At 35.5% G+C, this 15,000-nt stretch overlaps 1 protein-coding gene across 2 annotated transcripts in view; it reads left to right on the forward strand.

Annotated features, from left to right (window-relative positions):
• Positions 1-11,303, forward strand: part of ank2 (ankyrin 2, neuronal) — an 82,517-nt gene extending 71,214 nt beyond the window's left edge. Inside the window, exons 45-48 of one of the 2 annotated variants that reach the window (XM_015376204.1) lie at positions 6,944-7,027; positions 7,147-7,311; positions 9,026-9,181; positions 9,574-11,301. In XM_015376204.1, the coding sequence (XP_015231690.1) occupies positions 6,944-7,027; positions 7,147-7,311; positions 9,026-9,181; positions 9,574-9,588 (420 nt within the window). In that variant the 3' untranslated portion in view covers positions 9,589-11,301. Of the gene's footprint in view, positions 1-6,943; positions 7,028-7,146; positions 7,312-9,025; positions 9,182-9,573 lie in introns of both variants that reach the window. The other variant, XM_015376205.1, reaches the window with a different exon arrangement.
• Positions 11,304-15,000: the final 3,697 nt, after the last annotated feature.

Below are 15,000 nucleotides of genomic sequence, written 5' to 3' on the forward strand. Positions count from 1 at the left end.
GGAGATTGACGTTTGTCATCAGGAGGAGATTGATGACAACCGCACAGAATCACCAGATTCACTTCCTCCAAGGCTTAAAGACACTGCAGTAACTTTAATTTCATCTCCCCTTCATGCTGCTGCCAGGCCTATGACATATGCAGATGTTGTAAGGGGTGTTTCCATTAAAACGGAGTCTGAGCCTATAATTGGTGTCAGTTTGCTGGAGTCTACAGATGTTTCATCCACTTTCCAGTTAGAGGAAGAGTATCGCCCTTTGTTGGTCGAGGATTTGGTTTCTGAGCTAGACCGTCATTCTCCTAGCTCAGTGGGGTCTTGTAGTGAATTTAGACCCATGTCTCCAGAGTCGCCTGTTCCTCAGTTCACAAGTGCTTGCATGAATTGCAGTATGGTGTTATCAGGAAGCAGATCGTGTTCCCCAGAATCAACATTATCAGACTGGGAAGGCACAGATTTGTGTCTTCACAATCTTTTTCAAGACACAAGACTAGACTCCCCCCAGTCCGTTGTGTCAGACTCTGAACTGGACAAGTTATTCAGACACAGAGTCTGGGGACATTGTCCTGTTGCTGAATAACTTGTCAAGACCAGAGTCCCCCCAGTCAGTTGTGTCAGACTCTGAACTGGACAAGTTATTCAGACACAGAGTCTGGGGACATTGTCCTGTTGCTGAATAACTTGTCAAGACCAGAGTCCCCCCAGTCAGTTGTGTCAGACTCTGAACTGGAGAAGTTACCTAATAGCAGTACTATGTGTCATGATTCCCTTTCCACAGAGTTCAAGTCCTCAGATGTAACAGCATCTTCCTCGCAGTGGCATTATACTACCCAACTTGATACAGTTTCTTTGGTGTTTGAGAATAACAGCAATGAGAACACTTCATATTTATTTTGCCACCATGATTCTTCCTCACATAAACCTTTATGTATGTACTCAGGTTTTTTACCTAATGAAAAGTATGAGCTTCTTCAGCAATCCCATATAAGAAACAATTTTCAACTGATTTCCAAGCTGCATGACCCAATTTATAAAGGACAATGTTTTAACTGTCTTTTAAGAGTTTCCAAATCTTTATAGCTAAACAGGAAAATACACAGAAATAGGTAATACTTTATTGCTAAAAATTGTTGATCAGACATCCAAATTATAGAAATGTGTTGTTTTAGTCACTCTCATGGCTGCATATGAATAAAACTATATACTACAATCATGAATAGATGCTGATAAAAATATATTTAACTCCAAACCATTTTGTGCCATTTTTAACAAAAATATTAAAATGGCATAATCAATGACAACTCTAAACTATATTTTAAATTTTATTTAAAGCAACTTAGGGTTTCACTATTTTTATTTTTATTTTTTTTTTTCAGTTTTCTTGGAGTTTTTTCCAAATAAGTGAAGCATAATAACTAAACCTTTTTAAAACCTTTTTATGGTCTTTGTTTTTGGGAGTAGAGAAAGGGAGAAGACATGCAGCAAAGGTCACAAGGCCAGGACTTGTATCTGTGACGGCCAAATTTTGGACCAAAGACTGTACATGGGTCATGTTCTTAACTCTTAACTCTGATTTTTTTCCATGTCACATTGACTACATAGAGAGAGGCTCCGACTAGTCACTTCTTTCACTTCTCTCTCTGTACTATACACCAGGGAAGGATCTATGATTCTAGAAAATCAGGGCCCTAGCCCTGAGGGTGAAGATGTAGACTTTCTGGTAAATCCCATTCTAATGTAAAATATGACAGACTGCTGGATTAAAGAATCTTTTTAGTATACTACATGCTATGACACTTAATTTTTTTACATAATTTGGAAACAGTTACTCTTTATTTCCCAAAGATATGGGAGGAGGAGAGGAGAGAATGGATATTTCAGCTGCCTTAAATAATCTGCAAGTCTTTAGCTGTGTTTATTCCTCTCTTCATCAACAACAAAGTCTGTGGATTTGGTCACGTTTGATCATTATTTGCCAAAGTTATCAGAGGGAAATCAAATATTTTAGCCATCTGATATAATCCATCCATAACATACGAAAAATTAAACAAATCCTGTGAATTTTTAAACGGTCATTATATTTCATATATTATGTTTGAAACATTTATTTTATATTATGAATCTCAAAATGAGCATTTTGGGAAAAAAATTACATTCTTCACATCTAAAATAAACATTCTGGAGAAATGAATTTCAGATATCTATATTCCTATTGTTACTGGTCAGCATTTGTATTATTTTGACTATGAGGAAATGTATTTCAGATATCATAAATAATTATTCAGTCAATCTGATAAATTTCAAAACGGCCACTTAACATGTGTTAACATTTCTAGATACATAAAACTTAATTCTTACTACAGTAGTACAATTGTGTATTTTTCTTTCTGAAATTAAGTTTCTGCAGACAAAAAAATATCATTTAGAAAATCTGTTATTACAGTTCAGTTTAGGAATTTGATTTTTACCCGGAACAGTCTACACATTTACTTATTAATCTTCTTCTTCCTAGCACTGTTTCCCTTTATTTTAAACACATTTTATATACATTTTTTCATTTCTGTATTAAAATCTGGGTTGAAATAGACACTTGCTGTTGCCTGTTGACTTGGTGACTCATCAAATTGGTGCTCCACTGATAATGGCTTTTCATATTTGTCCCTAACATGCTCAACTCTAAGTGGAGTGTTGATTAAATAAAATCACAGCGGCTGTGGTGAAAATTGAAAGTCAGAGTTTCCAACCTTACGCTAAATCAACTCAGAGTTGAGGATTTCACTCTGAGCTGTTAATCCTGCACGGTGACATGGACTCCAGATCACCCATTTGAAAAAAAGTTCTGTGATGCACTAAATTTTAATTTAGTGCATCACAGAACTTTTAAAGAATATCGCATTAAACTGTTACAGTATAGTACAGATGGATATGAACTTTTGACAACGATAAGAAATTTACAAAAGATCAGAAAGAAGAGCATAATTAAATCTATCCCCTATCCTGTCTGCAAAAGTCTTAAGGGATGAATAGGTAATATTCATCCCTTAAGATTTTGCAGACACAATTCAAAAACACAAAACAACAGAAATCATGATTTTCAGAATGAAGAAAAATAAATAGATTTATTTTCATTGTACAGATTTTTCCATAAACTGACACCTTTAATTGAGTTGCATCTGTTGCCGCTCTTGATCCGTTTTTTTTTTTTTTTATATCAGCTTTTAGCTATTATTCCAGTCCCATGAAGAAAACCCAACTCAATTTTAAATTCTGTGATTGGGGGAGTCATTTGTCCAGTTCATTTCTTGCTATTAAAACATTGTTGATTACCACAAAGCCACAAAGGGGCTGTCATTTGCTGCATGCAAACAATGTTGGTTATAACAACTCTATTATTTAGGTTATATTTTATGGTATTTCTGTTAACTTCTTAGCTTGGCATAATTGTCACAATGTATCAGTAGTTACCTTAGTATCAGGTTGAGTCAAATGCCATTTGGAAAAGTAAGAGAATGGTTTCCTCATGCTGGCTTAGATGTACATGAACAAAAAAAAATACAAAGTGAGATTTAAAGAAAAAAGCATCCTCAAGATTTCTTCTCAAGGGAGTTCTGCATTTAAGGAAAAAAAAAAAGGTTCCTTGATCTTTGTTAGAAAGCACAAAATCTTGCTTGTGCTGATTTCAGTTGTACTGATTTGCATTGTTGATTTCATTTATTTTTTAAATGTGGCAATATAAAAATTCTGACTATTAATTCTTCTTAGACTTTGAACAAGTTAGGCTTTATTGCCTTAATCCTGCATGTTTGCTGGTAAGCTGTCAAAGTGATTTTCCAATATAGTTAAGCTAATAAAAACCCTCATGGTGTGACGACAATGAGGTGAGCTTCAATTTTATATTCTATCAGTATAAATCAGGCATACCTCTCCACTTACAATTTTTTACTATCTAAAATTTTTCATCAAGATGCAGAAATTATGAATTGTTTGTAGGTAACTGTTTGCTGGTGCCTCTGGTTTGACGTTATTCAGCTTGATATAAATCTGAGTATGTGTGTTAGTTAAGAGGTATAACTGTTGTTTGGAAAGGATCCATTTTTTTTCTCTGTTTAAGAGTATCTGAACCTAAAAAGACAGTCCTGATTGTTTAAAAGCTGCATTTTATTTTTGTATATGTTTTGTACATGTTAAGCATCTGGGAAAACTATCATCTCTGATAAGTGTGGAAGAAACCAATTAGCCCAATCGTTACATGCTGGATTCCATTTTTGAATTCAATTTGTTTGTGCCCTTCCTTTATAATAAAATGCATGTTTTTACCCCAGGTGATAATGTTGTTCTGCTTAAACTATGGAGTGTCCATCTATCATACTGCAAATAATCACACAATCTGAAAAAAAAAAAAAAAAAGTTATGCAAGATGCCTGCCTGTACAAAGGCATCATTAAGCCACAAGATCTTTTCTTTGTTGGAGAAATTATTTAACAAGCTCAATAAATATCCAGGCCACAAACACACATTTAACTAAGACTTTACTCTTATGTTTTGAAACACAAAGAACATCTCCAATTTTTTTTTTTTTGTATTTCTTTTTCCATTAAATTATATTATCTCTTTCAGATATCATCTTGAACTTCCGAGAGCAATATTTCTCAGTCCTTAAAACAGAACAGGATTCAGGGCTTTCAAGCTGAGAAACTATTAAAAACAGATAATGTAAATGGAACATTAATAGGATCCTCTATAGCACCCTTGTTGGTCAGAGTTAACACTAAATAAGAGATTAAATTCACCAACCAAAGTAGCTTTCCACAGTCACAATATGAATATTTGGAATCAGATTTTATGGCGCCACAAACACTGGGTAATTGTAATGTGCTTGTCATCAAGTCCTTACACTCCAGTCCCACACTGCAGAAATCTGGATCTACTCAGTTTAATCACATCCTGTCCAATTTAGGGGGAAATTAAATTCAAGTTCTAAGCAGAAACATTTGATTCACATGCATCAGTGTCCTCTGATGATACCACTGAAAAGCAAAAAGCTTACATGTATGAAGAACTCTCACCCAAAGAGGAGGATAAAGTCGATATGTTAACTGTTACACCACTTACAAAAGGTAGAGCAAATGTAGAAGACTCTCCTGGCATGAAAAGAGCTTCTAAATCAAACCTTGACCATTCCCTTTCAAGACCTAAACTTATAATAGTATTTGATGGGGAAACTGAAATATCACCAATATCAATCCCATGCAAGTGTTTAGAGCGTTACTGAAATATTTTCTTTATTGCCTGATATACCGGAGAAAGATTGGATAGTTTTTAACACAGGCATTACCGTTACTACTCACTCAATTGGTGAAGGATAAGGTCTAGCTCTGCCATCTTCTGAGTCAAGGGGCATGAGAAAAGAGGCAACTCCCCAGAATTAGTAAGATCAGCGTTTATGGAATGGAACTTCTTTGAAAAGCATATTTTCCCAATGTGCACCTGATTTTACTCCTGAAATGGTTTTGATTGCAGAATATTACAGCTTTGATGTACTGATACCTTACCCTTCCCCCAGAAGCGAGAAATGCCCTCTGAAGAGGATATATCAAGAGTCTGTCAACAGCACTCTAAAGAATCTGCGCTCCAGTTGTCAATGATTGTTTTGCCCCTCAGTCTCCTTCTTTCCAGAGATTTTTTCATCCGATTCTGATGAGGAGTACATTATCCCATAAGGAGGTACCGAGATCTCCTCCACATCATTGACCTATACCATCACACCTCCCGAAATTGCAAATGAGGCATGCTGCATCAGGACAGTTGAAATTTTGAATATTCTGACTTGAAGCATTACTCTGACTGCAAAGAAAGAATGTCTGATTTCTCTGAGATTGAACTTAATGCACTGCAGACACGTTGTAGCTTAAAAAGCTCAAATCAGCATCAGGCTGGCTATGTTGGTAAGCAGGAAGAGTAGAAAGTGCCCCTTTGATTCCTGAGCCATACCTCCAGAGTCAATGAGATAGCAAAGGATCATTTCAGCATCCAGAGACATTAGATGAAGAACCCCCTCTGTGCAAAAGTTCACAGCCTCTTGGAGATTACTATACTGATAAGTCTCTACAAAGGGTAAGATGAGCATGAAAAAGACTAACTTCTTTTTCCTCAGAGCTGAGTTTTTGTGGGGAACCAACTGCTAACCTTCTGGCTTGAAAAAAGGAATAAAGATATTGTTGTGAACCAAATATATTTTATGTAAAATTAACTAATTTTAACCTAGCTCAGCATGTCACGTCACCTGTTAATCAGCACTATTACCAGGTGATTACATTTTTCCTTATAGAGCTCAATATAGATTCATTCAAATGTTTTAAGCATTAAATCTTTTCAAAAATTTCTTATTTATTTTAACAAGAGCTCTGTTGTGTAACCTCTAACACATTTAAAAGCTATTTTACTCTACCTCCAGGTTTCTAATGCACAAGCAGAGTATTTACACAGAGGAACTTCCCTAAAACAGTTGTGAACTTATACTTTCCTTATTCCTTGATAAGGAAGTCTCCAGAGTTTGAACAAATATCAGAAAATTCAAATGAGGAGTTTTTGACCACAAAAATACTAAAAAGGAGGGTTGTCATTAAGGTATCCAAATAAGCATGGCTCTCGGTGCCCTGACTTAGCATGGAAACTTGGACTTTGATGTTTTTCTCTGCTGTACAGAATGTCTGAAATGTGTTAGAGGACTAAAACTCACTTTGTGTGCACAGATGGCTGAAAGTTTTGGGTTGGGTTTATGATGCTGTTAGCATGTCTTTGCTGATTCTATTTGATAATACAACTCTTAATGCTTTATTTTGCTGTTTCCCTAATTTCCCAAAGTTCTCTTATGAACATAAACATCAAATATCATTCTAAACCGAACTGCCATGCCTGATCGTCCTTTCCTTTGTCTCCCATACAGGTTGCTGAAGAATCTGACCTCGCTACTGAGTCAGTGATTGAAGAACAGTATCGGGATGAAAATGGCCGTTTAGTTGTCAAACGGGTAAAGCTGGTTTTATATGCTCTAATCTCTGTTTTAAATTGAAATCCAGTTTTTGAGTATAACGTTTTGAACTTAAATGTATGACATTGATTGACCAAAGCCTTTTTTTTTTCACTCAGGTTACGCAAAAAGTAGTCCGCAAATGTGTTTCTGTTGATGGTGTACAGCATAAACAGAGGTCACCAGAGGGAGCTTCTCCTGGGCAGTTCAACGTAGCAGACGGAGATGGTTACTCCAAAGTGGTAAAGCGGACTGTACTTAAAAGCGATGGAGACCATACAGAGGTACATGTACTCTTAGTAGTTTTTGAAACGATCTGAAAATGTTTTGGTTCTACCTTTAGATTTCTTGCCTTTTTGCTGTTTTTTATGGTTATATTTTAAAATTCTAAGTGCTGGATAAAGATAAACACACAATATTTGTAGTTTTAAGCCAACGATTGCTTACATCGTGGGAAATAGGCGCCTAAACCAGCCTTATTATGGCCACAATAAGACTACTGCCACGATTACAATGGTTTTATGTGCCAGGCTATACACAGCCAAGGGTTAAAGAATAACATTTGATAAAATTCATGCTTTTTAATTAAATCTTGTTTTGTTGAAGTTGGTGTGGTCAGTTTACCAGTTCATAAATATGTTAATTGGTAACTAGAGTTTAATTTATCTACATTTTTAGACATAATACCTTTAAAGTCAAGGAATCCTTTAATGATGTCTTAAACATGAAGTGCACTTTTGTTAAAGGATTTTAAAACATAAAAATCATGTCACAATCAAGTCACATTTACATTTGTCAGCTCTGAAGGAGCTTGAATACTATTATTAAAACGTTAGACTCCAGCAAGGCTCAATATGTTGGTGACCCTTCCAGAGATGGCCAATGCACTTCGGTTATGCAAAGGGACTTTGATTCAAAGTGAATGAGCAAGTTCACCTCTGAGTAGCTTAAAAACAACAAAATTGAAGTTTGGTTGAGTGAAGGTTTGTACTTGTAACATGTCCCCAAAGAAATTTATGCTACACAATATTCTCAGGTATCTGAATTAAAGCAGTCCTTCAATAAGGAGTAGGCCAGGGCAGTGATGAGGCAGGTGTCAAGTATACAGAGGCTGAGAGTCTTTAGAGGAGCAATCTTCCTGAGCTTGGAACTTTTGCAGGATGACTCCTTTCCTTCTTCCTTTACATTGTTCCAAGTGCCAAAATTTTTTGTAACATATATGGCTGGGGAATTAATTGCATTTGCAATATAGTCACAATTTATAAAAATGCCATTTTCAAATCGAAGAAGCACTTCATTTTTAATCAACATTTAATAAGAATAATTTCTTCTTCCAGCCCTTTAGTTGACAGTAATATGATTAAAGTGGGCATGTTGTCGCACAAAAGGGAACAGAGAGTTGCAGCTAGCACCTTTATCTATGTTTTATAGTAGAAGTAAGAACTTTTTTTCATGCAAATGTAACAGTGAAGTCCTGCAACACCGGTTTGTGGACAAGCAGGCTTTCAAGGTCATGAAAAATACTTGTGTTTAGTGCAAAGGAAAATCTCAATAAAATCACAATCGCAGTATTGGCTAAAAATAATCGCAATTTGGATTTTTGGCAAAATAATTTCGCCCTAGTAAGATACCCATTACTAGTTATGCAAATACAGGATTACAGCTGTTGTGTGACACAAGTAAGAAGGTTTATTGAGCATATTGAGCAGTGGATTTTTTTATTTTTATTTTATTTGGGCAAGGTTGTCTTTTGACTAGCCTTGTCTCTTTAGCAGATGAATTCAAAATATAAATCTTCTATTTCTGTCTACTAAGGGTTTGTTTTTCTGTTTAAAAAATAAAAATCAGCAGTAAAAATGTAAGTTTGACAAAAAAATCTGAAAGTGAAAAGCACTTTTACTGTACGCAATCATTGTTATATCCATATATGCATAGATTGCATTATGAAGAATAAATTAATAAATGTGAATATACTATTAATGTTTTATGCTGACCTAGGTCAAATTTCTAAAAAGTGAGGGCTTCCTGCCAAAACGGCCAGAGAATGCTGACTCAGAAAAGAAAACTGTGGTTGAGTGTGAAAGGACAGCAACTTCCCAAGGAGATCCTACTCTGGCCTCAGACTTCGCATCAGCCCAAAATGATTTCCAGCAGGTTAGAAAATAACTTCTATATTCCTTACATTACACTTGGTTAAAAGTTTTAATGTACAAATGGACTTGTGCCATTTGAAATATCAATGCAACGTTCATAAGCTGTATGTAACGCAATTTCGTTCTGTATGCACTCTGTGCATACAAAATGACAAATAAAGAAGTCTAAGTCTAAGTAATCTTTCAAAGATGTATCCTGGATACCAGTGCTCCCAATACCCACACAGATAGGGTAGCATAGACATCGAAAGGATACAAAGAAAATCAAGAAAGTAGCCAAATTCTTAAGAACCCTGAAACTCAATTAAAACAAACCAAAAGTAATTTGTCTGGTCCAGCCCCAATTCTCACTACAAATAAAACTTGATTTCTATCTTTTCTTTTTGTCTGAAGGACCCACATGCATAAAGGTTCCACCTACAGACAAGCAGTGGTGGAAGGATCTGGGCAGCACAAAGATGTCCTCATTGAGTGGCAGGACTAACCTGGGAAAGCATCAGCAGCCCGTGATATATAGTAGCAACTCTACCAACTCTTTCACTGCTACCATGAAAACAAGGACAACTTAAGAGATGAAACAGAAGCGGAAGAGCAATGAATGACTAATTCCTTTCCCCGGTCCCCAGCTCTGTCCACGCTAGAGTTCCTGCTATTCCTATGCATTCGCCACATGCAATCCAAGTGTGCACCTCAGAGACACAACAAGTCTTCCGATTTCAGTCCTGGAAGACAAACTTTTGTTCGCAAAAGGATTTTTTTCTTATTCATATTATTAAGTCTTTTTCGTTGTTTTCTGAAGTTGCTTTTGCCCTTTTATGACCAAAGAAAGTCTTCTGTTCATTCACTCGTCGTTTTTCTTTCGCTTTTCAAATGTGATAGGGGAACAAGAAAACAATCAGGAAAAACAGAGTAACACTATCTAAGGTAAAGAATGGTTAACCTTTAAAAAAAAAAAAAATACTGCAACTGCTGTCTGTGTAGGGGCACAGAATAAAAACAAAGCGGTAATTCGCACACTGGCTCTAACACCATTGTTTCACCAACAGTTCAAAATGTATCCATCATATTTTTCCCCTTGAATCCGGTGGTCAGAATGTCACAAACAGAAAAACAGACTGTGCTGACACCAAATGTAACTGCTGCTGTCGTGTTTTGTGTAAACTATGTGTACTCTCGTCTTTAGTAGCCAGAAATATATATTATCTATTAAATAGCTGACATCTGTAGCCTAGGAATGAATAATCACTCACGTGAAGTAAAACCGGCATGGCTAATCAACATGTGTCAGTTAGATCCTAGCTTTGACTGCTTTGCCGCTCTGTGGATCGTCTTTCAGACTTTTAGTTTTTCCTAGTATGTGTCTTTTTATCTGTAACTTTATTTGTTTCTTGGCTTTCTGTTTTTAAATGTACATTTTTAATCATGAATGTGTGCTGTTTATGCTGAAACAGTTATTCTTTCAGTAGAAGATTTCAAGAATCATTATTTAACAATATCTGGATTTAATTTTTAGTTATCCATCATAAGAAGGAAAAAAACTGACACAATTTAGTGGAGCGTAATCAGGCTTTTGCTAATGTAACTATGTAAAAGCTTTATTAGTTCACCTTTTCACTGAGAAAGTGCTTACTAATACAATTGAGAGTTGAAGAGTCTGCTGGTTTGCTTTACACAAATTGCTTTTGCACTCCTGAATGTCAAGCGGGAACACCTCCACACTTTAATGCACAAGACCTGAGGTACGGCAGACGTTAGCTACGGTGGCAGGGAATGGGAGATAAAACAGGTAATGAAATACACTGGATGGCCGAACAGTTTTATTGTGCACTCCTGCAACATGTATATCACTCTCACTGTTTACGTTGTGATTTAGGGGAAAATATGCTAATTAGTGGAAGTTCACTGTGACAGGTTTGCTTTTAATTTACTGAAAACAGCATCCCTTCTTCTGTGATGACAGTTATGTGCATATCCAGCTCATAATTATATGAATATCTACAAGGGCATGTATTATTGTATTAAATGTAAAAAATATTCAACCTACATGGCCGTGTTGTATCTATGACTGGTTGGAAATAAAAACCTACAAGCATCCAATGTGGGAAATCAAAGGTATATCTTTGAATTAAACCGCCCAGAGCCCTTGATACAAGAAATAACTTGCTTTTGTTGGATCAGATCAAACCTCAAATATCCAGTTAAAAGAAACATTAATCTAAAACTATAATGTTTGCAATGTAAGGGCATTAAGATTTTCTTAGCATATTTCTTTAGCAAACCAATTAGCATGTTGCATCTACTATAGTTAGTTGCCTTACTGTGTGTGCTGGTAAACTGCTGTATTCTCAAATGGGTGTATTGCTTTAATCTCAAAAAGCAAAATCACAAAACAGAGATGGATGATTTCCCCAAAATCATTGCAGTCCCCCCCCCTTTTTCCCCCCATCTAACATACAGTACCCAACAGAAGCTCTTATTTCAACTGCATAGCATATATGACATGTTTTTGCCTGGTTTGATTGGGAGTGTAGTGCCATCTGCTGGAATAAAGTGAAAGTTAGAAATAATTGCCTGAAATGAAGATTTAATGCATTAATTTATGTAAATGTAGATTAGGTTTTACAGAATAAACATTATCTGGTAAAACTGGGCAAAATAAATTTACCACAGCCAGAATGGCTTGGAAATGAATTAGCAAACTGCATTAATGTCCTAAGGATCTTTTTAACTTTATTGCAATTATAAATTATAGAGGTTTAATATACAAAAAGGTTTATAAGATATAATTTTAACAGTCACTACTTTTAACATGGGATTTTCTCTTCTAGAGAATACATGTGGTTAAATAAAAGCACTATTTTAATTACTGTGGAATAATTAAGCATCATTTTTAGTTTTAGAGATTATTTAAGTTTGAGGCTGCTTAGTCCTAGATTATATATAATGTTTATATATAAGAGCAGGGTGCTGATTGTTCGCATTTATTATATGCATGGTTTGATAAATCATAGCTATGCTATAAAAGTACTTAACAGAAAACCTAATAATTGATGTTCCAATCACTTTCACAGCCACCATGTACAGAATCAACCACCTAGGCATAGAGACTTTTCTACAAACATTTGTGAGCAGGTTTTCATGGATTCCCTGTCATGAAATTTTATAATATTAACGAAGCTTTCAGACATTCACTACAGATCTCCACACTTTATGTGGCCTTAAAGATTAGCTCAAAAAAACTGTTCAAGGAATTGGTTTCCATTGTTGAGCAGCTGCAACCAAAGGCATACACTACTAAGGGCATTGCACAGCATTGGATGGAGTGGGGTATGAGAGAATTTCATCTGACCCAAAACAGGTTGTAAAAATAAAATGAGACGCAAACTCTGGTTCTCTTCTCTCTTAGCCAACCTGGGGGATTTATTTAGCACAACAATTTTACAATTTGTGTGATAAATAATGGTAAATAGTAAAGCTTGAATGGTCTTCACAGGGTTCTGGCCTCATCTGTAGAGCAGCTTTGGGATGAAATAGAGCAGACCCTCTTGTCCAACATCAGTCTATTACCTTAAAAATGTGCATCTGGAAGAATGGAAAATATACCCATAAATTTGCTCCTAAATATTGAAACCTTCCCAGACGAGTTAAAGCTCTAAATGCTGCGAGGGTGAACTAACTTCATATCAAACCCTATTGATTAAAATTGGAATGTCAATGTTAAAGTTAATGGGAAAGGTAAAATCAGGGAGCAAAAACTTTAAGCAATACAGTATATATTTTTTTATCCTAAATTAAAACCAGAACAGGCATCCTGCAACAGAGTAAACCTCACTTAGCAAGTTTAATCCAATAGAAACAGGCAGCACTAGAAGAGTCAGGTAACAAAGTACAAATACTTTGTTAATGTACTTAAGTACACTTTTTAGGTGTCTATACTTTACTCCATTACTTATTTTTTTTCCTACCTCTGAATTTTATTGATTTCATTTTCACACAAGTATCTGTACTTTCTATTCCTTACATTTTTAGAACAAACGATACTCTTTGCTCTTGGCTTCGGTTTAATGTTTATAAATATTTATTTCAAGTCATGTGGCCATCCAATGCAGATCATTGGCGCCATCCACATCTAGTGAAAACTAGTGTAATTGGATGGGTCATATAAGGCAAACACTCATTGGTTAGCTAAAGGAAATCATCAGAAGCAAGCAGGTGTTCTTCAAAGTGCAAGCATGAATTGTCTATGCCATGCTACAATGTTGGATATGGAAAAAGATGTTGAAATGTCTGAAAGTTTGGACACAGGCGAAAGCGTATCCGGAGATGGAGACGGAGAACGACGAGACCTCCCTCATCCTTGGCCCTATCTCAAAGAAGTTTTCGAAAATAGTCAAAAAATTGAGCTTTTAATTCATATAGTGGCATCTGGCTGTTTTTTCTAAAGGTTAATTTATACTTTTATACTTTAGTAGTTTTTGGAGCACACATTTGTACACACTTTTACTTGAGTAAAGAGGTCAAGCTGATACTTCAACTTTTACCAGTATTTTTTAAACTGTAGTATCTATACTTCTACTTAAGTAACAAATGTGTGTACTTTTGACACCACTGGGCAGCACAGAGTTCAATTCTTAAGTATACAGTGGGCAAAAATGGAAATTTTTGTTGTGAATCCTCACCATTTGGGGCGTCTGGAAGCTCCTTTAAGAAAAAGAAAGGCAGCGACAACCATGAGTCTTGTGTTTTTTACAATGTTTAGAAGCTGTGGTCAGTTCTTAAAAAGCATAGGGTGTTCGCTGCAAAAACATTCTTGAAATAAGTGAAAATGTCAGTGAAGCATATTTAGCCTTGATTAGACAAGGTGAATAAGATGATTTGCCAATGGAGTTTTCTCTTAAAATAACATGCTCTTGAAATAAGGCAGTGCAATTTTTTTATTTTTTCTTCTCTTATTTAAAATGTAAATTGTCTTGTTACATTGGGAAAGTGTATAACTTACCTCCTCAATTCAAGAATAAAATAAATAATTTTAAGGAGAAAAATACTTATTTAGATTTCAGTTGTTTGCAGTCTTAATTTGAAAAAAAATATATTCTTTATTAACGAAGAGTTATATGATCTTTATTAAATCAGCATATACTGAATCCCAGCAAAGGAGAGCAGATACTGTTTTAACATGGTGTTTAATCTGTTCTAACTAGATAGAGAAACGAGCCGCCTTTTTATAGATCTGGCTTACCAGAACTGTCCTTCAAAGCAACTGCCCAATGCCAGGAATATTCCTTTTTGTCCCGTCACTATACTTGCTTCTCAGCCTTGGGCCCCTCTCTGAGACTGTGTAAGGCGTTGAGATGAGCATGACAGATTGAATCCTTTTGTCGGGTTATTGACATTTATGGACCAAGGCTACATGAAGCATTTAAATCAACAGCCATCAAATATAAATCAGGCATGAAGTGAGTAGCTTTATTAGTTTAAACCAAAGCTCCTTTCAGTTTATTTCCCAATAGATATATATAATAGATGAGTGGAAGTCCACAAACAATGATTGATCAACTAGAATAAGTGTCACCATTAGTTAGGAGTTAGTATACCAGAGAGAATGAATGAATCCATTCTCCATACATTTCCTTAGACAAGCGGAGATCAAGAGAAGATTGAAGGATTTGCCTAGAGTGGAAGGTCCTTATATTGACTATTTTTCATTTGATGTATATATTTATATGATAAATAATCAATAATAAGTATCCCAGAAATGAAAATATTAAAACCACAAAATATTTGTTTCACAAAAACCTTTGACTATAACTGTACATTAAA

The sequence above is a fragment of the Cyprinodon variegatus genome, unplaced genomic scaffold (genome assembly GCF_000732505.1).
Source record: "Cyprinodon variegatus isolate N-32 unplaced genomic scaffold, C_variegatus-1.0 Scaffold131, whole genome shotgun sequence".
NCBI lineage: Eukaryota > Metazoa > Chordata > Actinopteri > Cyprinodontiformes > Cyprinodontidae > Cyprinodon > Cyprinodon variegatus.